The sequence below is a fragment of the Dermacentor albipictus genome, chromosome 1 (genome assembly GCF_038994185.2).
Source record: "Dermacentor albipictus isolate Rhodes 1998 colony chromosome 1, USDA_Dalb.pri_finalv2, whole genome shotgun sequence".
Classification (NCBI taxonomy): domain Eukaryota; kingdom Metazoa; phylum Arthropoda; class Arachnida; order Ixodida; family Ixodidae; genus Dermacentor; species Dermacentor albipictus.
In genome coordinates this window covers 342,925,239-342,949,484 of record NC_091821.1, presented here as the reverse complement: position 1 = coordinate 342,949,484, position 24,246 = coordinate 342,925,239, and the positions used below count along the sequence as shown (strand labels likewise).

At 45.6% G+C, this 24,246-nt stretch overlaps 2 protein-coding genes across 2 annotated transcripts in view; one reads left to right on the top strand and one right to left on the bottom strand.

Annotated features, from left to right (window-relative positions):
- Window positions 1–1,126: 1,126 nt before the first annotated feature.
- The window catches only part of LOC135897753 (cytochrome P450 1A1-like), a 127,793-nt gene continuing 104,673 nt past the window's right edge, over window positions 1,127–24,246 (bottom strand). The window contains exons 5-11 of the mRNA XM_070531748.1: window positions 22,378–22,474; window positions 22,069–22,224; window positions 9,320–9,522; window positions 5,672–5,797; window positions 3,999–4,103; window positions 3,092–3,223; window positions 1,127–1,546 (exon numbers count right to left, since the gene is read on the bottom strand). Coding sequence (XP_070387849.1) covers window positions 1,188–1,546; window positions 3,092–3,223; window positions 3,999–4,103; window positions 5,672–5,797; window positions 9,320–9,522; window positions 22,069–22,224; window positions 22,378–22,474 — 1,178 coding nt within the window. The 3' untranslated portion in view covers window positions 1,127–1,187. The remainder of the gene's footprint in view (window positions 1,547–3,091; window positions 3,224–3,998; window positions 4,104–5,671; window positions 5,798–9,319; window positions 9,523–22,068; window positions 22,225–22,377; window positions 22,475–24,246) is intronic.
- The window catches only part of LOC135916011 (steroid 17-alpha-hydroxylase/17,20 lyase-like), a 62,027-nt gene continuing 51,726 nt past the window's right edge, over window positions 13,946–24,246 (top strand). The window contains exon 1 of the mRNA XM_070531749.1: window positions 13,946–13,982. The gene's annotated coding sequence lies outside the window, so the exon portion shown is untranslated. The remainder of the gene's footprint in view (window positions 13,983–24,246) is intronic.

Below are 24,246 nucleotides of genomic sequence, written 5' to 3'. Positions count from 1 at the left end.
GTTCTGGCTATTGCCCCTAAAGGTTTAATTTGAATTATCCACTAACATATATAGACTGCATTTAAGAATTAACGAGGCTTCGCTTATGCTTAGCCTCGGCGAATATGTTATTATGGAGGACAGTATCACTAAGTGCACTGGTAAATTGTTCAAAGAAAGCACAGAGACAGCAGAGGCTCTTGAATTTTCAGGAAAGCTGATAATAGTTTTATCGCTACTGCTTTAATATTCAACCTCTTTATTATTGTAAGATAGCACCTGTATCAGCCTGATATCGCAGTGTTTCACATATATATAAGCCTACTATCTCTGAAGAACGGACGAGGGCTTTTAAAGCATTTTGACCAGAAGCTTTAAGAGCCTAGAACTTCAAGAATTGGCTACATGAAGGTCAGAAATAGTATAATACGCTGATTTTATGTATTTATTGTAACCATAACTTTAAATCCTTACACAAAGCGCAGGTAGAATGGTATCTATAGTGTCCACGACATCAATCTTTTCACACGGTACTTTACATCACCTTTATTTGCCCTCCACCCCCCCCCCCCCCGCGGCAATCTTTCTCCCAATTTAGGTATATTCCCCCTTCCCTCTACTTTATTACCCAATAAAATGCGCTTGACAACACATAGATCCATTTCACGACGAGTGTAAATACGCCGTAGCTTTCGCAATGTAGCCAGTGCGAAGTCATTATTGGCGGGCTAAGGGCAACTATAAAACGCGATGTGTTTGTATAATCACAAGCCCGTTTAGACCTCAACATTAAAAAACGGGGAACTAAGAAAAAACATCCTGTAATATGGGTGGTGTTGTAGACACTAAGCCGTCAACTTCCCCCTGAAATTCGCAGGTAAAATCCACAAATAGCACTGTCCTTGACATTACCTTCAATTTTGCTTTGAGCCCACGTTACAAGGGAATCGGTGGAAACTATTGTGATTACGCCACCTGCAGGGCCGCGGCGCATGTCCTCTAATTATGGGGAAAGTGGTTTATTAAATAAACAAGCTAAAAGACTTCCCCGATGGATTTTTTTTCACATAAAGGGGCGAGCAATTGTTGTCCTCTGCAAAGAAGGACGGCCTAGCAGAAGCCGAGGTACCAATCAAGCACATCAATATGCCATTCAGGTTTGGTTCGTCCACCACAGCACACAATAAGGTTCTGTAAACGACGTATTTTCATTTCATTCTCTTGGCGACGATTACACGCCGGTCTGCCGGTGCCAACAGCAGTGTTGTGCCGTCGGTTCGCGTGGGGTCGTAAACCTCGCCAGGCGGCAGGCTCCAGGTCGTGCGCTGCATCAGCCTGACGAGAACGTAAAAGAGAATGGTCGGCACGAGCTTTTCCGCAACGCAGCGTCGGGCGCCCAGTCCGAAGGACAGCAGCGCGGATTTGTCCTTGGTGGACAGCGCACCCGTCAAAGCGTCCAGGAACCTCTGGGGCTTGAAGGATAATGGATCTTCCCATAAGCTCGGGTCACGGCCAGATTTGAATATGTTGTAGAGGACAATAGCGTTCCTGGGTATTAGCACACCGCCTGCAAAGACAAAGTACGACTTCCATCAACAGTGCCATCGGTTATTCTTCGTGAAAGAGATGTGCTCTCACTGCCTTAACCGTTTTTCTTGCGGGTGCAAACCTAATTAGTTTGACTTAGTTTGTAAGTTTTTTGCGATCTCTACTTACGCTGAGTGTTTGCATATATGGGAGTGTTAAGACGCGTGGATGTTTAATTTTGTGTTTTATTGCACTTTGTGCACGAACTTCCATAGGTTAACATTAGGGCACTTGAGATTCTTCCGATGGCTAGCTTTTCTTCTATTACGATAGCAATTATATGGACATACCAGGCGAATTTCTGCTGTCGGTCGGTTACGGCGACACATAACGCGGCTGAGCGCAGTAGCGCGCGGCCTATCTTAGAGGCAATCTGCGGCGGGTTCGAAGTCTAGCCGATCCGATATAGCTGATGCCTTCGCGTAGATTCAGTTGTTGCGCGCTTAGTTCGCGTTGACGCAAGAGGCAGCACGAAGGAAAAATCGCTCGCTGCTGCTGCCGCTCTTCCTCACTCTACGATGGTCCGACAGCGAGTGTCTGCGGTCATCAAGTGAGATTAGTTCATGTTTTCCTGTGCACGCGTAACACTACGCTTGTTAATTTAGTCAGTCCACGAATGTTTACAAATTTACACGGTTGATAAATATGCTGTCTCTACCTCGCATAGGTGTCCAACGATTTGCTATGGCAATTGATGCTTCGTCCTTCCGGTGAAACTGCGACATTTTTGTCTTATTACTACGGCGAAGACATGTTACAGCCCGTTTCATTACGATATGGACCGATCTTGCAGGCATACAATGCTGCACAGCACTTTTGTAGCGTTATCTGCTAAGAGGAAAAGACTGGGGAATGTGGCCTGATTCCAAAGGTGGTGCAGTCGAACAGAGCGTCTCAATGTGTTAGCAGTCACAGCGCCTGAATGGGTGGAAATGGCACGCTCCCGCTCGTGAAGCACGCGAAATATAATTAAAAGTATGTGTAAGAACGGCAACTGGCCGGCTCACACGTGCTTTAGACCATGCTCTGTGACATGACGTACAAGCCGGTCATCTCAAAGAACCAATTAGTAGGCGCTGGCTCGAAATAAACATGCCTGCGATCGTGGCATAACGGTAAGCCACAAATTGGGCACTGAGGGAGATTCAGAGCGATTGATGATTGTGGCCAGGCGGTTAAAGCATTAAAGGGAGGGAGGGATGGAGGGAGGAGGGGTGGCGTTGTGCTCTGGCTGCAACTGCGCATTCCGCGACCGGGCTGAGTAAGCTGAGTAAGGTTCACTTTAAACGTATGTTTACATGACGGCTAAGTACATCATCGTAGTGATACGATAGAACATTATGACGAAGTACGCGGAGGGTGGAGATGTGTATGCTGGGGTAGTACTGCAGAGCAATTTAAGCACCCAGACATTTCTGCGAATATCAAGAGCGTCGGTTTTATTCTGTTGTTATTGTTATAACCGCAAATCACATAGGCACAATCAACTACTCCTGTATTTCTGAATGCATACGTGGGCACTTGCCTAGCCATTCGTCATTCTGCACTCGGCGAGGCAACCCCAGCAGGGCGGGAGGGTACAGTCGCAGGACCTCCAGGATGCAGGCCACTGTGAAGGGCAGTCTATCACTGTCTTCCTTGGTTGGTCGCCTCTCACCTGTAGGAAGAGCCTTCTCACAGTTGACAACTAGTGCCTAGTCTTTGAATACTAACCCGAGCTTACGGTTTGCCACAACTTTGATATTTTTTATTCATCCAGTGTTCTACTGAATGCCATATTTCGTGTCACTATTCTACCTTTTTGCGCAAACTTGTTTCCTTTCCCAAGCGACAAGGAGTAGCCGGTGCCACCATAAAGGCGCCAACCTCTCCTAATATTCACTTCAATAAAAAAATCGCAATTCTAGCGGACTGCCCATTTACGATGCACCTCAAGCATGCCACTATTCTCGCGAATTTCTGTTGCAGACTCTATGAATGCTCAAGCACCAAACATTCAAGAAGCTGACCTAAAAATCCCCATCCGCCATTGAACCCAAGTATTTCTCATTTTTCAAAGGAGGCTCGAACGCTATGACGAGTGCTTTGGGGGAAAAAAAACCTTGGGGAGTCCATGGCAGTTATTACACATCTTGTCCTTCTTGTAGAGTGACCCACAAGTGCAATTTACCATGTCCATGGCCTGAGCCCCAACATACGGGCAAACGTGCACTTTGGCCATGAGTAATGCGGCCACAAAATCTCTTAGACAGACGGCGCCTACTTCGAGTCCGTCTAATGAACGAAGACCAGAGTTGTGACATCACTCTCTTGATAATTGATAGTTTGACAAATTCTGACACAACCACTGGTTTTCTTTTTCTTTAAGGATGTGTAGTAAAACGTGTAAAATCTTTTTACTGACACTATGAACAGACAATACTGTCACGCACCAATCACAGTGTCGATCTCACTCTGGACTTTCCTCTGGATGTCCGGGTTGCGCACGAGCTCAAGAAGCAGCCAGTCAGCGGCACTCACTGAAGTGTTTAAGCCGGCTGTAAGCAAAAAAGAAGGAGGGGGGGGGGGGGGGACGCTGCATGTAATCAATCAATACTTTTATATTTTTTTAATCAGTATAATTCTGGCACTAACGAAAACGATGTGGCTGCTTTTTGAGCAGCAATGTGAACAATAATAAAGACGTAAGAGACACACCTATAGAGAGCTTATCTTTTTATGTAACTTACATCAGCAATCTCAGGGAAAAAATACAGTTTATATTCACAAATACATTCTTACGATAGACTTGTTATTCAGAGTAGATGCGAGCCTATTCTCATGTACGTTGCACATAATATTACCGAAGCCAGTCGGCGAATGGCAACAAGCACTCCAGGAGTCGAATTTGTGCCGCACGTTTTATATTATGAGCAATATATAGATAGTGTACTACAGCACAATTAAACCTTTTTTCCGGTTATGACAATACTGCCACTGTTCAGCGTTCTTCACCACTCAAAATATTTGACACCGGCATATATAATAAGTACAGTGCATTTCACGCGATGGTGCTAAAGTAATATTTGGGGGTGGGACAAAATCTCTTAATGTACCCTACTAAAGATACTATCATTATACGCAGCGCCAACGTAGATATGACATACTGTTACGGAAGGATAAAAGAAGGGAAAGGAAGAAGATCGCGAGACGCTGACTGCTGCGGGTTGTTGCTGGTAAGCCATCTTAACCGTATTGACTCTGCCTGTATATATATTGTAAATACAGTCTGTCTATCCTCTCAACATTCCCGTAAAAATGTTGAGCTGCCTATTAGAGATAAATTCTGAAATCAACTTCAATCCCGCTGAAAAGTCATCTCGAGTGCTCAGCAGTTTGAGTTTTTGTGAGCGCTGAATATTTGTGGAGTAATAACAGTGCTGGAGCTTCAGTAAAGTTATCTAACACGTCATAAGTGTTTCTAGAAATGCTCAAAGAGGACACAATCATGGGTGCAAAATATGCCTTCTATCTGTACACCAGTTTGGCTCAAAAGCACGGGCACTCCAACTGAACTGTCTCAAAAACATTAAGGACTCGGTGGGTGTGAGAAAGAATTGTCTTCGCGTAATGTGAAGCTGATTATTGTACCCACGCAAACATTAACACAGGCCCTGTATCAGTTCTATAGAACTAAAAGAAACTTGTGGAATCCAATCTTTTTCCACACGCTCTCTTCAGTCACTCACCTCTCATACACCACCTTCCCCCAACACTCGTTACATAAGGTCACCTGGCAACAAGTTCATTTTGGACTTCCATATGAAAATTATCCGTAAATAATTATTAACTCGCATTATTGATTTGCTTTTAAAATTTAGCTTTCTTTTCAATGCAGAAGGAACATGTAGTTCAAATTACAATAGCCGAATCAAGGCATTCTTTTAAAGGATTAACCATAGGTAGTTTTAAATGTTTCTGCAAGGACCCTACTAGCTGTTCTAACGTTCTTAAATGAGATCGTTATACAAACAAAGAAAAGAAATCAAACTACGCCATTAAGTTTGTAAACGGCAGCTCAGTCATAGAAACTTTACCTTGCGTAGACACGTGGAGACACACCTACCTTCGAATAAGTTCAGCGCAATTTGCATCATGTTTCTTTCGGTCAAGTAGATAGCGTCGTTCTTGTCTTGTTCGATGGCTTCCTCTCTGGCAGCCAAAATAGCATGCACGAAGTTGAGTTCTTTACCTGCGCCCATCGCCCAGTATTCGCATTAATTGTGAGATATCTAAGTTGATTTAAGAGAACGAAAAAATTTTGATATAGACTTGAACATGCATGGAATACCGTGTGCGGTCTTCAACGCGTGTTCGAATAACAACGAATAACACTCGAATAACAACGACAAGAGACAGGACAGACGCAAGGAAACGGACGAAGCGCTGGGTAATAGCAGCGTGCTGTGGACTGGGCAAATAAGAAAAACTTAAACTTGCTAAGACTACTAGGCATATTACAGAACTGCGTTATACTTTTAGCTTTTTTCATTCTGTTCTGTTATAAATAGAAAAAAAGGAAATATTCGGCTGTGCGACGTGATACCCATACCTCGTGTTTTACGAACGCTCGCATTCAGTGGAAATAGAGATTTTCACTGAAATTAAAATAGATGCAGCGAATAATGCAATATAATATAAGAGCAACCACTGCATCAGCGGAAGGCTCTCGATATTCTTGTCGCGTACTGACTCAAGATTGTCGCAAAACATTTAGAATTAGGGAAACAAATTATGTAAATTGTTAAGGTTCTTCCCATGCAATCGCGATACCTTCAGCGTGTGAGTTTTGACTTGCGCATTAATCAGCCTAGTGCCGCAATTATTCAGCCATGTAATAACGGTCGTCAAATTTGACCATGGCACCACACAGGCCGCCTAGTGTAGCAGGTCTACAGTGCAGATTCGACACCATGGCAGCAATCGCTGGATTGGATTCGTGACGTCGAACACGCACACGAAAAAAATTCTATTTCACTTCTACACTAAAGTAAATGACCGCAGAAGCTGCAGCTGGTCAGCCCTGCAGAGAAAGGAATCACAAATAGGCGTGAAAGAGGTATGCAGTGATCTTCGAATGCCCTCCTCCTGACGCTTTCCTCGGCAGTGTTTTCAAACTTGGTCCGTTGAGGTCCTCTCGTTCTCACGCCTGATCCATGACATGACGTGAAACGCCGCTAAACCAAGTGAATCCCTGAGGCTAAGAAATAAAAAATCTAAACTGTAACAGAGAGGTTTCCTTGCCCTACACCTGATCAGCACCGCTTTTCATGGGCAGGTTCTGACGTGTTCGCGCTTTCTTCAACGTGAAAAAGTGCTTCAGTTCTCTGTCCTTCTCTGTCTGTCGCACATTTTAACGTTCAGGTTTATGAAAGATATTGGGGCCACAACCGCAAAGGATGTTGTAGCACCGTGCGGAAAGGTTTTCCTTATACAGCATATCAAAAGCAATAGATAGTACACACTGTTCTTTAAGTCCAATGAAAGTACCAGACGAACAAAATTTTAGACACCTCTGACGACGATTCTAAAGAACGGCCGACCGATGGCGTTCTCTCAAAATTCGATGTTGAAGAAGCCTTTGGCTTTATTGGAAAGTTGTGTACACTTTTAGGTGAAGCCGACTACAATGCAATAAATGAGCTTTCTACCCTCGAGCCAGCGGATTGAAAGTTCAATATGGAGCCCAATTAAGCCTTTCAAAATTGTAAAGCTAGCCTCTCCGCAAGGCAGTTTGCCAAACTACTGGATAGTCAGTTTTGCAATCGTCACATGCGAGCCCTGGTTGCCTGTCTTATGGAATGAAAGATAGACGTGGTTCTCGTAATGTAGAGGGAGAGAATAAACATGTTTATTAGATAACTGAAGCTTTCGAGAGGCGTCCTCAATTCCACAGCTTGGAGCTCGAGCCGTGTCCTGGACCCTCGCAATCAGCCGTTGCTGATCCTCGAGATCGGAGCTTGCGAAGGCTCTCTTCCAAAGCTCGTTGGTTTGATAAAGGTTCGGAGTATGTAATGGTGCCTGTCTGCAACCCCCTACTATGGTCCCGGGTACTGCGCAGAGGTGGCATTGCGCAGAGGGGGGGAGAGAGAGTAAGGGAGAAGGAAAGGCAGGGAGGTTAACCAGACCGGGTCTAGTTTGCTACTCTACACGTGGGGAGATAAACGAGTATTGAACGAAAGAGAGAGAAAACATGAGCCTATACCGCACCTTCACATGCACTAAGTTAGGTGTAGGATGTCTATAGCCGGGCACTCAAGTCTGTTGCCTTCAGGTAGTAAGGAAGCGCTGAAACTGCTTTCTGGGCTAATTAACTGTGAGGCCAGGCTCCCAAGATCTTTGCTTATAGCATGTCAGCTAGTCTATTCAAGGCACACTGGAGAGTCTGACGTTGGTTATCAAAGCGAGAACAGTGGCACAGAAGATGACTGATGGCCTCTTCACACTTGCACTTAGTGAACGTTGGTGAGCCCACCATTCCAATACGATAGCTGTACGCGTAGGAGTTGGTGAATGCTACTCCTACCCACAGCAAACACGGCAGTGTTGCGTCACGTCGTGAAAGCTTTGCTAGTAATTTAAGTTTCAGTGATGGGTCGAGGCTGTATAAACGACTGTGGTGTATAAACTTCTGTGGTGTGTGCCAGTAACGTAACGTGATGGTACGAGCGAGACTGCTAAGCTCTCTTGCAGCGTCTACTCTCGATAAAGGCATAAGGAGTGTCAGTGTGCCAGCATTGCGCAGAAAGGTGTATGAGGGCTATGAGGTGATCTCTAGCTGGGTGGGGGAATGTATTAACTTCTAGGGCTCAGAGGAATCATTCCTGCTACCTAGATAGTGACTTCTGTGGAGTGCGTATGTTCTGCGGGTTAGCTTGTAATGTGTGATGATTTGGTACGAGACTAGAGGGTGCATGCGCTCATGATCCGATTCATGATGAAATCACCTGCAAAGACGAGCTACAAGCATGTTTGGTTTCGTTTGGTTTCCCGTTAGTGAAAGGAATACACTCACGGTGTCGAATTGGCGAAGCGTCGGGTGGCATTACAAAATAAATTTAGTGTTTACCTAAAATGTGCAGTTTGTACTTCTTCGTCATTTGAATAACGAACGGTGCCGCCTCTAGTTGGAAAAGTGTGGCATGCAGAGATGCGCACTTGCAAATTAGGGGGAGAAAGGAGGAGTAGCGTTGCGTGCTGCAGGTAGACTTATCCTTGCAAAAGTTGCCTGCCATTGCTCCACCCGACCACCACCTGTCAAAAGCAGTACGGTCTTATGGACGTCATAGTCCATCTAGTAACATAACCAGCATCCGGTACCACAAGAAACTTGACACGTAGTGCCACAGGTTGCCCATTATTCAATCCCCGTCGAACCGCATCCCTCACCATTCACACTCCAAGGCGTATCACGGAGAAACTTCAGTAGAAGCCGAAGCACCTTTCTCCTACATGTCCAATGTCTTCGCGGCAACAAACTGGCTCTACAACTTGAGTGTGGGGCCATCCTGCGCTTCCTTACTACTGTACATTCTGAGCAAATCTCAGGACACTCTAGTAAGTATGGGTCAATGCCACCAAAAATTGGACAATGCATGCATGACCATGATGCTCCGAGTCCTGTTTTGCACCGCCACGCCAGAGTTTGCACTGACCCCGTGCAGACAGAATAACACTAAGAGTGAAGCCGTAAGATCTGGCAACCTTCCCTTACCCTGAACATACTCGTCTTTGGTCTTGTCGTACAGGCGGCTGAACAGGGCCAGCAGTTCATTCATGTGGCGACAAAAGGACCTCTCCAGGCGCCACTGCAAGACACCAAGCCACGGGGCAATATCGCTCTGCAGCGGAGACATGTCGGGCAGGCCTCGGTTTATGTTGGCCAGTTGCAACAAGTCCGGGCTGTTGACGTCGAACCTGAATTAAAATGAGGATGTATAACCCCACAAATACGTACCGATCTAAAGGTGCCAGGGGAGTTGTTACTGCCCACACCGCTTATTTCTTTACGGTATTAACAGAAAAAAATGGCTGTGGCTTAGGTAAGGTTAAGCCCAGGATGCGAAGCATACTAGCCTTTATTTTAGTTGTTGAACCACTGTTTAGCCTGGTGAACTGCTGTTGCTTGGCTATATTTGGTTCGGCTAGACGAAGAAACAACTCATGCATTACTTCTTCGCCTTCAAGTGTGGAACGCGACAGCGTTCCCGTCGACCCGCCAAGGGGTGTAAGACAATGGGCTACAGGGCAGCGACTACGCGCCCCGCATTGGACGCGGTGAGCGTCGAGCAAAGCAGCGTTCGGCGCGGCAACGAAATGTGCGCCTGAGCAAGAGACGCACGCCTTAGAAACAGCGCGTTTCTAAGGCAACACCGCATTCACTAGAGGCGCTTTTGTACCGCTTTGAAGCGTTGTACTCGTGGCTCAGTGGTAGCGTCTCCGTCCCACACTCCGGAGACCCTGGTTCGATTCCCACCCAGCCCGTCTTGCAAGAGTTGAGCCAAAGCCACTTCTTCTCTGTCGTGACGTCACGGTGTCACGTGATTTCATGGTCACCGCCACGCCTGAGGAGCTGGGTTGAGCCCTCGTAATATGCTTCGCATAATAAAGATGAATGAGGTAGAGAGATTTTAAGGATATCTGAAGAGCTTCACCTAGTGGCAGGTCTCGCACGCTATGCGTAAGTGCGATGGCGATTGGCGAAATAAAGTAAGTGAAGTAAAAAATTGACTCGCCATCCCGACCCTGCGAAAGTGGATTCCCAGCGAAGCTCTTAGAAAACCACTCAGATGCCGTTCTGCCTAGTCTTAGCACGACACCGTTGTTGAGCATTACGATTTCGCACTCTTCAACGCTCATCGTATTCACTCTGCTCCCCAGGAGTCCTAATTTTGCGGGGTCTACCCCTAACGGTCTTGCTGGGAATTAAACAAGTTGCGAGGCAGGCCTCACTCTTATATATATATATATATATATATATATATATATATATATATATATATATATATATATATATATATATATATATATATATATATATATATATATATATACATATATATATATATATAAAGTTCGGTAACGGCACTCACTGATTCGTATGCTGCTGTTTCCCCTTTCCCACCGGAGCAGCTTAGGCAACCGCAACCTTTACCGGGAAAGACAAGCGGGGAGGATGAACGTGTCTCGCATTGTTCACGGGCGCCTTATCATCCATCGTGTGGTTTTGACGCTTGTTTTGTGCTTTTCTTTACTGAAATGAATATTGAGGTGCATGTTGTATGCCTGATTCCAAAAGAAATATGCACTTTTTTTCGGTATTTTTTTTTTGCTGACGGGCACAAAAAATCGCCACCAACTAGAGGCTAATTAATAGCTTCACTGTAAAACAAACGCAGTTTGCCCGAAAGGAGAACCACCGATTGCTACAGCAAATTAGTAAACAGCTATACGAAGTGAGGATGGTAGTTTTATCGGCCGTATAAACTTTGGAACATTCGCTTAGTAACTGAATTAACAAGCATGGGGTCAGCACGCACAAGCAAACATAAACAATCACAATCAATGAGCGCGGACACTCACTTTCAAAGCGCTGGTTTGAGCAAGTGCGGCAGGAGCAGCGAGCGAAGTGACCTTCATGCCGTCTATCGCTTCAACGCGAGAGCGGCTGGAACACAGCGCGCACAAAGGTATGAGCTGTCTGCAGATACCTTTCGAGATACGGCGCACGCGACTGCGCGCGGCCGTGCAAAGTACGCACCGGTCGCGAAATGCGCAGTTGCTGCCGGAAAACAGCGCCCCTCCTCCCCCTCCCCCTTCACCCCATGGCCTTCCGCGCGACGGAAGACGGCGCGCTAGCCAGTGGCGTAGCAACGGGTAGGGCTGGGGGGCCGTGGGCCCCCGGCGCACGGGGCCAGTAGGGGGGGGGGGGTGTCAATCACGTCTGAAGACGCCCGAAAATTGTCGATATATCCTCGACTACACCCGGGGGGGCGAGGGGGTGACAGAAGAGCTATCGGCCCCGGGTGCCAGACGCAGTGGCGTAGCAACAAGGGGGGGCCGGGGGGCCGTGGGCCCCTGGTGCAAGGGGCCAGTGGGGGGAGGGTGGTGTCATATACGTTTGAAGACACCCGTAACTTGTTGATATCCTGACCTTCCTCGTCTACAAACGGGGGGGAGGTGACACAAGACCTATGGGCCCCGGGTGCCAGACGACCTAGCTACGCCACTGGCGCTAGCTCTCCGCTTTCTCCTTCGTGCGCGTCAGATTGAGCCGCGATCGTCGGCTTTCCTCGTGCGCTTTCACTCGCAACATATGACATGCGACGCGTGCATTGACGCGAGGCGACGGTGTTATCGCCTCTGGACTTTATACGGAACATCACGGCGACGGCGAAAAATACGCCTGGAGTGTCCATATCATTTCTTTCGCAAAAAACAAAAGCCATACATAGAAATATCCTGATACATACTCTAACGCAAAAGTTACTTGCAGTCTGAAATAATAAATAATTATGAATAATTCAGTTGCAGACGTAAGATAAGGACCGCTATAAAAACACCGCCGAAAAGAGAAAGGGAGAGTTTATTTGTAATGAGACAAACGAAGATCGCACAGAAGAACCTTTTTACGCACACATGAGTTCACCAAGTCCAGCAAAACAAATTCTTAGACATTATATGGCTATCCTTGCCGTGCGTCGTTTCTAGAACAGGCATGTGCGGTTTATCGAGTATATTAAACACGTTACAAGATATCCTGCTTTATTATGATTTTTTTAAGGTGAAAGCCTTAACTCTACGTTTCAAGGTCGCGTTGTGGGGTACAGAAAATATCACGTGACCCAAGGAAGACCCAAGGAAGCAAAGCATACCCATAGACATAGGGCTCCTTAGAAGGTGCATCGGGAAGCTTATAGTAGGGTTAGGCCAACTGAAATTTAGGGGTTGGTCAAATTGAAATTTGGAGGTGGGACAACTGAACTTTCGGTGTTGGCCAACTTAAAATTTCTGGTTTTATTAAACTGTTGCGCGCACAAAGACAGGACGCCGAACGAAGAAGGGACGCACAACATGCGCATGTTGTGTGTCCCTTCTTCGTTCGACGTCCTGTCTTTGTACGCGCAAAAGTTTAATAAGAACCATGTACAACCAACTCGCCCAAAACGTAACGCTTTTAAAATTTGTGGGTGGGACAATTTGAATTTTGTGGATGGGTCAACTTGAAATCTGAGGTGGGTCAAATGAAAATTTGGGGGTCGGGCAACTTGAAATTTGGGGGTGGGCCAACTTGCAATTTGAATGTGAGCCAACTGAAATGTGAGGGTCGACCAATTAAAATTTCGTGGTGGGGGTGGCGGAAGTTACATTTGGGGGTGGGCCGACTTGAAATTTGGGTTTGGCGCGAATGAAATGCGGGGTTGGGCCAATTTGAAATTTTGGAGGGGACCTGCTTAAATATGGGTGTGAGCCACCTTGAAATTTGCATGTGGGCAAATTTGAGATTTTGGGGTGGCCCAATGTACAACTGAACGCTGCTGAGCATCCTTCGAGTTCGTGCCCCCACTTACATTTGGAGGCGGACCAACTTCAATTTCGTGGCGGGCCTACTCCAAATTCGGGGTTAATTGGCACAAGTTTTGAGGAAGTGGCGCTCAAAGTACCGGTAGGCTTGCGCGTACCCGCAACGCCTCACGCGCTACCCCGGCCGGCCGCTCTGCTCCTGTGTGGCACGCGTGCCCGGTGTTGCGGCTCAACTGGTACGATTGCATTGAAGGGGCTGGACGTGGCGAAAAAATCCGACAATTGTATAATAAACCCTGCGCATGTTTTCCCACCTGAAAGGCCAAGGGTAGACGCGCATAAGCTATAAAAAGCAAGCAAAACTAAGCAAAAACGAAGTCCCAGCCCAGCCAAACAATGGATTAGTTCACAATTCTCAGAATTTATTCAGCTTCTTTTAGTCCTGCTAAGTTTTCGTGAATAGAAACCGCCGCACGCTATTACGCTCTTTTCGGACTATTTATTATAAAGTGTGGAGAACTGCTCTGGCACACATACGACAACACAGTGGCACATGGCTTAAAAACAAAAGTTACGGCGCTGAGCACACGAGGACGAAGTGAGACACAAACGACACACCCTCTGGCACCCGTATGTGTCGTTTGTGTCTCACTCTGTCCTTGTCTGGTTAGCACCCGTAACCTTTGTTTAAACCCCCATATTCAGAAATGCATCTTGGAGACCACGCTTGACTTGAATTAAATAACGCCTGTCGTGAATGCACCAAAGAAAACACAATGGGCGTCTTGGGCGCGTTCCCATCAGGCGTCTATCAAGTCAAGCATAGGCTTCAAGACGCATTTCTGAATACGGAGGTAAGTCCTGAACCAACTAGCTCAGCAATAAGTTTTGTTAAAATGGCCATATAGATTGTGCAGCTTCGAGCAGTGCTGGCGTTCGGTGTCGAAACGAGGGCCAGTGTCAAAAAAGTTCAGTGACTTTTCAGTTCGTGAACCCGGGTGACGTGAAAGCGTATGGTGCTATAGCGCACACGACGCTATCGGCCCTAGGTGAGCCTAGACGCCAACACTGTCCGCATCGCAGATCGCATGCAAAGCAGGGCTGGCGTGGCTGCGCCATGCGCAGCAGCCGCCGCAGCAGAACGCCCCTTGTAAACATTCGCTATCTAAATTACCTAGCATAGTGTCAGCGCGCGCAGGGAAACATGAACAGTTCACACTCGATGACCGCGAACACTTGTTGTCAAAACGCTGGCGTGAGGAATCGCGGTAGTAGCAGCAAGCGTAGTGACTTTCATGCTGTCTATCGCTTCAACGCTAACTGGGCGTTGAGAACACAGCGCACGCAAAGCTACGAGCCATTGGCCCATCTATACTGCGCCCCCAAAGCAGATCGCTTTCAAGATAAAGCCCGCACGACCGCGCGCAGCCGCTTCGTGGTACAGTATGGCGTTACCGCTGGCAGGGTAGTACCGTTCAGTACCGCATGTTGGCACAGTGGTAAGGATAGCGTTCACTCATTCTTCCCTCGTGACAGCCAGGGCTTTGAGACGCTGCGCCTCTGGTCGCAGCATTTGCGATCAGAGGCGGTGGCAGGCGCTGCACGGGGTTCCGACTGCGTTGCTTGAGGAAGTGGCGCTCAAAGTACCGGTAGGCTTGCGCGTACGCGTATACAGCATGGTGTTCAGGGGGAGCACGTCTCATAAAGGCACGTCCACGCTATCGGCAAACATGCCGTAACGGCTAAGCGGCCTCCAGGGCCGCATAACGTCTGCCACGCGAGAGATTTCAAATGTAGACTCCACTTCGGCCAGCGCACCACCCGCCGCACGACCGACGGACCAATCGACGACCGTGAAGATACGCGTCTCTGCAACCGGCGACGCAAACATACGCTGCAGCTTCTGTTCCAAGCACAATCATTCCCTCTAGATAAAGTAATGCGCGAATTGTATGTACATTTTATGAAAAAATGATATCTACTGTCAAACGTTAAACACGAACGAGAGCTCCGGTACTTGTAGAGCTCAGCTGCAGCGCACGGCTACCAACTGCAGGCGACCAGCGCCGCTAATATTAGCGCATTTTCTTCTTTATGTATAATAATTGCGAAGAGCGACAATAGCGGTAAGAAAATATTACCGCTTGTATGGGTCCGTGATTCATTCAGAAGTGCCGTTAGCTTTAGCTCTGAAGTGAACCGGAGAAGCCCTAGTGACTATATTGGGCGCCGCCGAGCGAACAGCGTCGGTGAGGCTGCCGTCGCGACCACTCCTCGGTCGCTGAGTGGCCACTTCGCTGTACAGCTGTCGCTCAAATGGGTACCTGGCCCATCGCCTCTACGACAAAGAAATCTTGCCGTTAGGCGATCCACGAACGGCAAACGGCATGCGGCGAGTTGCCGTGCCAGTAACGTGGATGGGCCTTAACAGCCTGCTACATAGTGCCGCAAATAACCACCTCCGAGTGCATGCTCAACGTATTCTTGAATAGTAAGCGGGTTTGGTTCTTCATAATTTTTTTCCCTATCAAATAACAGCAAACATTTCAGCAGCGCAATATCAGGCACATGTCTGTCAGATAACGTGGAAAGTTGGGCTAGTTGGTGAGTGATCATAGTACCTTGCTGGTGAAGCAGCGCACAAACACGGACACAGTGAAGACAAGCAGGAATAGACGACACTCGCTGCACTCGCAACTATTTTATTTCAGAACACATACTTCATGTTTATATACCTGCCCACCCTCAGGCGTCAAAGCAAATCATGGCAAGATTATAGGCTTTTTATATATATATATCGTTTGCCCGCTCATACTCGGGCGTCAAAGGCATTGCACTTATCTATCATGGTGTGCAATCCTATCGTAAATTGTTGCAACCCTAACAACCATTTTTATTACACATTTTCTTTTCTCTTCTTTTTAGTGTACTTCCAAAAACGCAACCTCACCATGGCTTAGATGTACAGATGGTTGACTGATACAACCCTCTCCCCTCTTGTGAATATGAAAGGCTTCGATTATTTCCTTGGTTAGTTGATCCTTATGGTGTGATAAAACTGTGGCATCATCAGTCTACTGTTTGCCCATATCGTGTGGGAAAGTATACATCGGCCAAACGGGTCGTTGTGTAAGCACGAGACTTCTAGAGCACAAAAGGTCATTGGGGGAAAACATTCATTCCCATATTAAGGGGCACTGCTCACAACATGGGTGCTGGCCGCTTTACAATGATGCCACAGTTTTATCACACCATAAGGATCAACTAACCAGGGAAATAATCGAAGCCTTTCATATTCACAAGAGGGGAGAGGGTTGTATCAGTCAGCCATCTGTACATCTAAGCCATGGTGAGGTTGCGTTTTTGGAAGTACACTAAAAAGAAGAGAAAAGAAAATGTGTAATAAAAATGGTTGTTAGGGTTGCAACAAATTACGATAGGATTGCACACCATGATAGATAAGTGCAATGCCTTTGACGCCCGAGTATGAGCGGGCAAACGATATATATATAAAAAAGCCTCTAATCTTGCCATGATTTGCTTTGACGCCTGAGGGTGGGCAGGTATATAAACATGAAGTATGTGTTCTGAAATAAAATAGTTGCGAGTGCAGCGAGTGTCGTCTATTCCTGCTTGTCTTCACTGTGTCCGTGTTTGTGCGCTGCTTCACCAGCAAGGTACTATGTCTGTCAGACTTTGAGTTCAAAGTGATGGTTCAAAGAGTATGAAGGACCCTTAACGATTATTGTCCTCAAATTTCTGCGCTGTCGCTGCCCGTAGCGCTAATTAAATACGCAAACGAAAGCTGCAGACAAACCGGAGCCAGTACGGAGGCCCATGTACCTTCTTCGTTCGTATGCTTCGCGGCTTCTGACAAACACCGCCGATTTCACGAGCTAGCAAGTTACGGTTCCACGTAAAAGAAACGCTAACTCTGTATGGTCAAAGGTTAAGTTCTCTGTACTTTAAGCAGGGAGAGACAGCAACGTGTCAAATTGCGTCTGCTGCAACGCGCGGTGCATTGAAAAGATGGCTGCCCCGACTGTTTTTTTATCTTATTTTATGCCGACCACGTGCTACGATAGACGGACCACTGCTGAAAACTCTTGTACAAACAATTTTTGAACATTTAAGCTTCACAAAGTCAGGAATGTCACAGCGTACACAGATTTAATCAAAGCTGTAAACGGCAACTGATTGAAATTAACTGGACCGTAAAAGGCTAATGTCATGTACATACGTTGCTGACCTGAAGGAAATAGCGACGAAATTAACGTCCAAGCAAACCATTAAATAGGGTAAAAACTCCTTACTGCACATTGTTTAAGTCCTGCGAGCTTGCGGCGTACACAAACGTCGTCGTGTTTGCTTAGAAAGACTCGTGTTTGTTTACACGTTCGCGTTAGTGCTCCGTCAGAATTAATTTTCCTCTCCCTTTGAATTCCTCGTTATTCTTTTGTTTGTTCCCTTTGCTCTTGTGTGCCTTGTTCTTAGGTGATGTGATATCGTTTCAGAAGCTTTATATATATAATATAATATCATATTATAGATATAATGGTTCTGAAAAGATATCACATAATATATTATATACATAATATATATTAGTGTATATTAATTTATAATATTTTACTTTATCTTTACTTTATAATATTAGAGGACAGAGCGAGTTCCCCTAGCCCTGTCCCGTGAAAAGTGTATTCTGCACAAAAATGCGTAATTTTCAAAGACATTTAAACGTTATGATAGTGTAAATGTAGATGATTGGTAGCTTTTACGCTATAAGGAAATTTTTTAAGCAAGAAGATAAAAAGAGAGTACGTATAGGGCTATGCAGGGCTCCTTAAAAAATGCAAGGGAAGCGTAGTGTAGGGGTGACCCAACTGAAATTTGCAGGTGGGCTAACTGAAATTTTGGGGTGGGTTAACTTGAAATTTTAGTAGTGGGTCAACTTGAAATTTGAACGTGGGCCAACTAAAATTCGCGAGTGGGCCAAGTTGAAATCTGGGGGTTGGCAAAACTGAAATTTGGGGAGGGGGGGGGGGCGCAACTTAAATTTGGGAGTAGTCCAACTTAAATTTGGCAGTGGGCCAATGTGAAATATGGGGATGACCCAACTTGAAATTTGGACGTGTGCCAAATTAAATTTGGTAGTGGGCCAACGTGAAATTTGAACGTGGGCCAACTGGTATTTGGGGGGGGGGGGCAACTTGAGGTCTTTGGGTGGCCAAATGTCCACTTCAACGCTGCTCAGCGTCTTTCGGGTTATGAATACCTTGCCGGCAAGCGAGCGCGTTGAGGCGCTGGCGCGTTTTCATTGGGCCTTAGCGTGGTGCAGTCAGAATGCAGGCGAGAGCGTTCGTCGTCACGGAACGCTCGCATAACACGGGCTTGCGAGAGCGACAGCGAGCGTGACATAGCATCAGGGCGATGCACTCTACCCTCACGCAACGCCTCACGCGCTACTGTGACAGGTGGGGTTCCCATTTGACAGCTCCACTCCGTCGTGGCGCGCTGGTGCCCGGCGTTGGGGCTCAACCGGTGCGTTTGCATTTAAGGGGCCGGATGCGGCGAAACAATCGGACAACCGTATACTAAACCCTGCGCATATTTTCCCACCCGAGAGGCCAAGGGTAGACGCGCATAGGCTATGAAAAGCAAGTAAGCAAAACTAAGCAAAAATTCAAAGCCATTCCACTTTGTGAAGGTGGATGACCAGTGAGACTGTACAACTATGCCGATAATAAATATATCGATTGAAAATAATAGACACATACCACAATGAATTTCGTTTTTTCACGATTTTTTTTTGCTTTATGAAACTGCATACTCAAACCTGTTTTTAATTTTTAGAAATCTTTTGTTTGCTTTTGTGGATTTATTATTTGGTCACCAAGGTGACTACCCGCCGTGGTTGCTCAGTGGCTATGGTGTTGGGCTGCTGAGCACGAGGTCGCGGGATCGAATCCCGGCCACGGCGGCCGCATTTCGATGGGGGCGAAATGCGAAAACACCCGTGTGCTTAGATTTAGGTACACGTTAAAGAACCCCAGGTGGTCAAAATTTCCGGAGTCCTCCACTACGGCGTGCCTCATAATCAGAAAGTGGTTTTGGCACGTAAAACCCCAAATATTTAAAAAAAGGTGACTCTCATTTTATGATCACTATGATATATGGCCAGTGGCTGTGTGACGACGCTGGAAAAGTTTTTGGCCAATGTGAGGTTTACACATGACCGATGGCGCGTCGTGGACATACTAATGTTCGTGTAACATTGAATGATTTATTGCCGAGCCTTTCCAAGAGAAACGGCACGAACCACGTTCCGTCTGGCCGAGACAGCTCTATGTTGAAATCACCCACAATTACAATGGCAGTGAAGTTAGTAGGGGTGATCCAACCAAAGGTGCATACGCTTGGTGTTTGCGGCACGATCTGCGTCCGTATTACGTGCCGCCCGCCGTCGCCGCGTGCATTCTCGCTTCTGTTCACGGCGGTGTTCTTCGCAATCACACTGTTCCTCCGCAGACCTCACCGTACGCGGCCTACCCATTGCACAGGTGCGAGGGAACTGATATAAGGTTACGTAGTTTCCTTTTGGAGCCCATGACGTCAAACCACAACCCATAATGATGAGTGTACGTTCAAAGTACGTTTTGACAGTTCTCGCGATGAAACGGAGCTGGGGCATACCCGACGATACGCTCTTGCTTTATGCTTTAGCTCTTTTAACTACGCTTTTGCCTACGCACACAAACCACCAGGACCCAGCGCATAGCAGCTCCGCTGTAAAACTAAGTCACATCCGGGCCAAAGAATGCTTATGCGTTAGTAGAAAATTATCAGGATTTCTGTAGCTTTTTCTGAATATGGTCCCTTAGGTGGTATTCCGTGAATGTCCACCTAGTGGACACGTCCATTTCATCTGCTGCTAAAGTCAAGATTGGTTGGGCTGGGTTACGCGTAACCAGGAGACACGCACATTGAGCCAATCAACACTTCAGCAGCAGACGAAATGGACGTGTCCACTAGGTGGACTCTTACAGAATAGCCCGCCTAGTCTCCTGACGCGCGTTTTTCATGTGCCATATTTCTTTCCCTGATATAATGAGTGAATTAGCCTAGCAACAGGGTTTATCAAATCTAATCGGGGTGGGCGATTATTCGAAGTTTCTAATGCGAATCGAATATTACACGCTAGCTATTCGTATTACAAAATGAGATAGTGGGCATTTTCGAATATAGAAAGCACCTAAATGTTTCGCAACAACCGACAATTAAAGTCTGGCTAGTGTTATGTTCTCCGCCTGCTAAACAAAGTGACGCAAGTTATCAGAAGTGGAACAACGACAAAAGCTTTCGGAGCAGTGCAGAAAAAAAAATGATTAATGGGCTGCAGCGAGGAAACCGATGGAGACAAAGGAGGCACACAAAGTGCACAGACACTGCGCTGTCTTTGTGTACGTTGTGTGCCTCCTTTGTCCCCGTTGGTTCCCCGCTGTAGCCCTCTACTAGGTTCAGCCAACAAGCCCAACTAGTTACCCTGCTTAACGTAAGCTTTGTTTTCAATTTATCGGGGGAAATTTTCGTGACAACCTGTGAATTTTGCTTGTAGTCGGTCACTAAGCGTTTCCTGCGTTCTAATCATGTGGCAGTTTTATCTTTCACGCGAGAAGTGACACATTCCTTGCAACTGGCCTTTTTACGTGTTTCGGGGGCACACCAAGTCCTTCAACAGCTTTCTTTCTTGTTTTCTTTTTCCACAGCTTCTGATTTTTTAACAACCTTTTATTTAGCGTCCTTACAAAACTAGTTAATACAGCAGCCATTCGTTCTTGAAAAGACTGTTTGCAACCAGGATTTAAAGATGTTGAGAGGCTATGCTTGCAGATCATTTAACGACAATTAACGATCTTCATTTAAAACAAATCCTAATCGTCCGTTATAGTTGGCTGGGTTTTTTTTTTCTTTTTTCGCTAGTCAGCACATGCATGGTACCTACTTGAGCCGAAATAAGTATTTATGCTGTAAATACATGCGTCTGGCATTCCACTATTCGACATTTGATTCGAGCAGTAAACAGCGCTAAACAACAGGACGAAGGGAGGGACACAGGCCACAGTCCAAATGCGCACTATTCTGCAGTTGATTTGATTCGACATTCGATACTTTCTATTCATGTTCAGTTCCCATTCGAATAAGTTTATATTCACCCCTCTCCAAAATCTAATAAATCAAACTTAATTACAAACTTCCGTGGAGACCGTCGGTGGTTGGGAATGTTAGTCACTAGCCTTAGGGTTCTCTAACAGTCTCCGAATATTTACTTGTGAGCCATACTTTCGCATTCCCTTTCATACATAATTCAAGTTATATTCTTCTGACCACTTGCACCTTGCTGTTCTGCCAGGCATCAGAAATTTAAGGTTCCTTTGTGGTTATACGTCAGGCTGTACAAACTTCTACGGTGCAAATTGATATTGATTGTTCATGCATGCTTATATCTTTATACATCAGCAGCAGCCTCCTATTTCAACTATATATATATATATATATATATATATATATATATATATATATATATATATATATATATATATGTATATATATATATATATATATATATATATATATATATATATATATATATATATATATATATATATATATATATATATATATAGAACTTGAGTGGTGCTACAAGGTAAACAGAACAAGTATTTAATTTCGACAGTTTCGATCGGTGGACCGTTCTTCGTCAGGGAACATATATATATATATATATATATATATATATATATATATATATATGTATATATATGTTCGAACTCTGAGTAGCTTTGTGCGCTATTTAGAATTAAACAATCGCACAGTGTCTGGGGCTGCCGGGAAATATAGAAAACAAAAGTTTGAACAGACTGGGGGGGGGGGGGGGTGTCTTACTTTGTGCTGAATGTCGATGCCGCCGTTATGTTGAAAATGATGAACAATAGAGGATCTCTCGCTTTTACTGTAACCATCTCGCCATGCAACGAATTCACATAGGCATCAACGACATCATAGCAGAGTACTTCTAGGTTTTCGCTAGAAGTATGCTTCCTGAAACCGTAAAATGAAAAAAATGTCAACATCTTCGCACAGGAATTCAAGGGAAAAAACGAATCAAATGGTTCTACTGCTACAAAAGGCATAGATGCACTTTAAGCATCGTCTAACTATAACGAGAACCTTCCCTTAGGGAACACCCCTTACCTCACTGCAGCCATCGCGACTTTTCTGAGCGCTTTCCACGTTGGGTTTGCATCTTCAAAAATGATGTCATGATCTCCTGTCTGCTTGTGCATTGCCCCTGCAAGCGAAGCGTGCTTTTTTATTATTTCTAGAGCAACCCGCAAAAGGCCTTTATTAAGTGCAAAGCATTTCTTGCCGAACATTTGCCACTTTGACAGTATCTATTTATCTATCTACTAGCCGCCTACGGCTCACGGTCGTTCACGTTAATTTGGTATGTACCCTAACTGGCATGGTATGACAAGAGTGTATGACGAACATAAATGATCAACCATGACATGAATGTCATGGCATGTGTGTCATGAAGGTCCCGCAACAGCTGCCTACGTCTTGGTTCTCTCATGGTCGTTTTGTTGTTTTGGCAGGCTCCCCTCACACTGATTCGAACAACATCGATTCCGACAGGGCGTGGTATCTGCGGGATTTTTCATTAATGTACTTTTCATTATGATTTAGGCTCCCAAATATGCCTGAGATTTAGATATAGATATTGCATTGGAGGCTAGCGCACAAAGTGGCTTTCCAAGCTGCACTTGCTTTGCTTTCTCTTGCGCTGTTCTTTTCTTGTGAGTTCAACTGAAAACACTTATCCTAAGTTGCACGCGTGGCTTGGGTAAAGCAGTACTCAAATGACAGAGGCTAAACATTTCGTGAGTGTCGCAAATCAACGCCGTTTATTGCGCATCTTAACCAATTAAATATATAGGCGAAAGAAAATCTGAAATTTATGAGCCAACGAGGTTTGAAGGACATAGTGCATGAAGTTCAATGTTTGACGGAAGTCCGTCTAGCCGGGATGAAACATGGTGAAAAGGTAGACAAAAACCAGGGGCACTACGCCGACCAAAGTAAAATTTAAAAGAAGACGTTTCGGCGGCCACGCAATCGACTAAGGGAAGGCACGTGTCCTTGCCAGGGACAAAGGGCTATCTAGAAGCCTTTATCTTGAGTAGCTCATGATTCAGACTACGCCACACACTCCGAACAGGAGCGATGGCAATCTGCCGTCAGTGTATGCACGCTGCCTGCGTCACGTGTTAAAGACTACTTAAACAAGCTGCTGGAATACCTGTGTTTATTTTACCTGTCAACAAGGCACCCGTGTGGGAGCCGAAACGCCTTCTTCTCTTTTAAATTTTACTTTGGTCGGCGTAGTGCCCCGGGTATTTGTCTACCTTTTCACGACATAGTGTACAAACATCAAGAAATATGGTTCACATTATAATATAGACCTTTTTTCACGTCTTTCAGTTCTAAACTTATGAAGACAGTCGTACGTTCATAACAAAACACCACTAACAAGCACGCGCAAAAAAAAGAAAGTGTACCGACTAACAATGAAAATTAAAATAAGCTAATCATGATTGTATGTTTAATGATTGTGTTTGCATTTGGTTGTAATGTTGACAAGAATAGGCAATTTGTAAAGTGTATGCTACAAATTTACATGATTTTGTAATCGAACGGGATGTAGGGGAACCCAGGAGCTCAATTTTCGTTAGCCACAACCATTTGAAGTGAGCAGACAACAAAGTCAAGGAAAGCATATGGGAAGTTATTTGTAGCTTTAATTGAACCGTAGAAGTGATAAGTTGGAGGAAATTGAAAGTGCGCGAAACAACAGTATTCCGTTGGTGGGAGCCTAACCTACAACCTCGGCATTACGCGCGAACAAGAGTAAACCTGAGGAGATTAGTCAATGCCACTCATGGTCTTGGCAGTTGTTGTGGAACATCCCACGTCAAAAGGACGTTCCACATCCAACACGAAGGTCATGAGTGATGCTGGAAAATGCTCCCCAGGTTTGACTTCGTGCACATACATAAATAC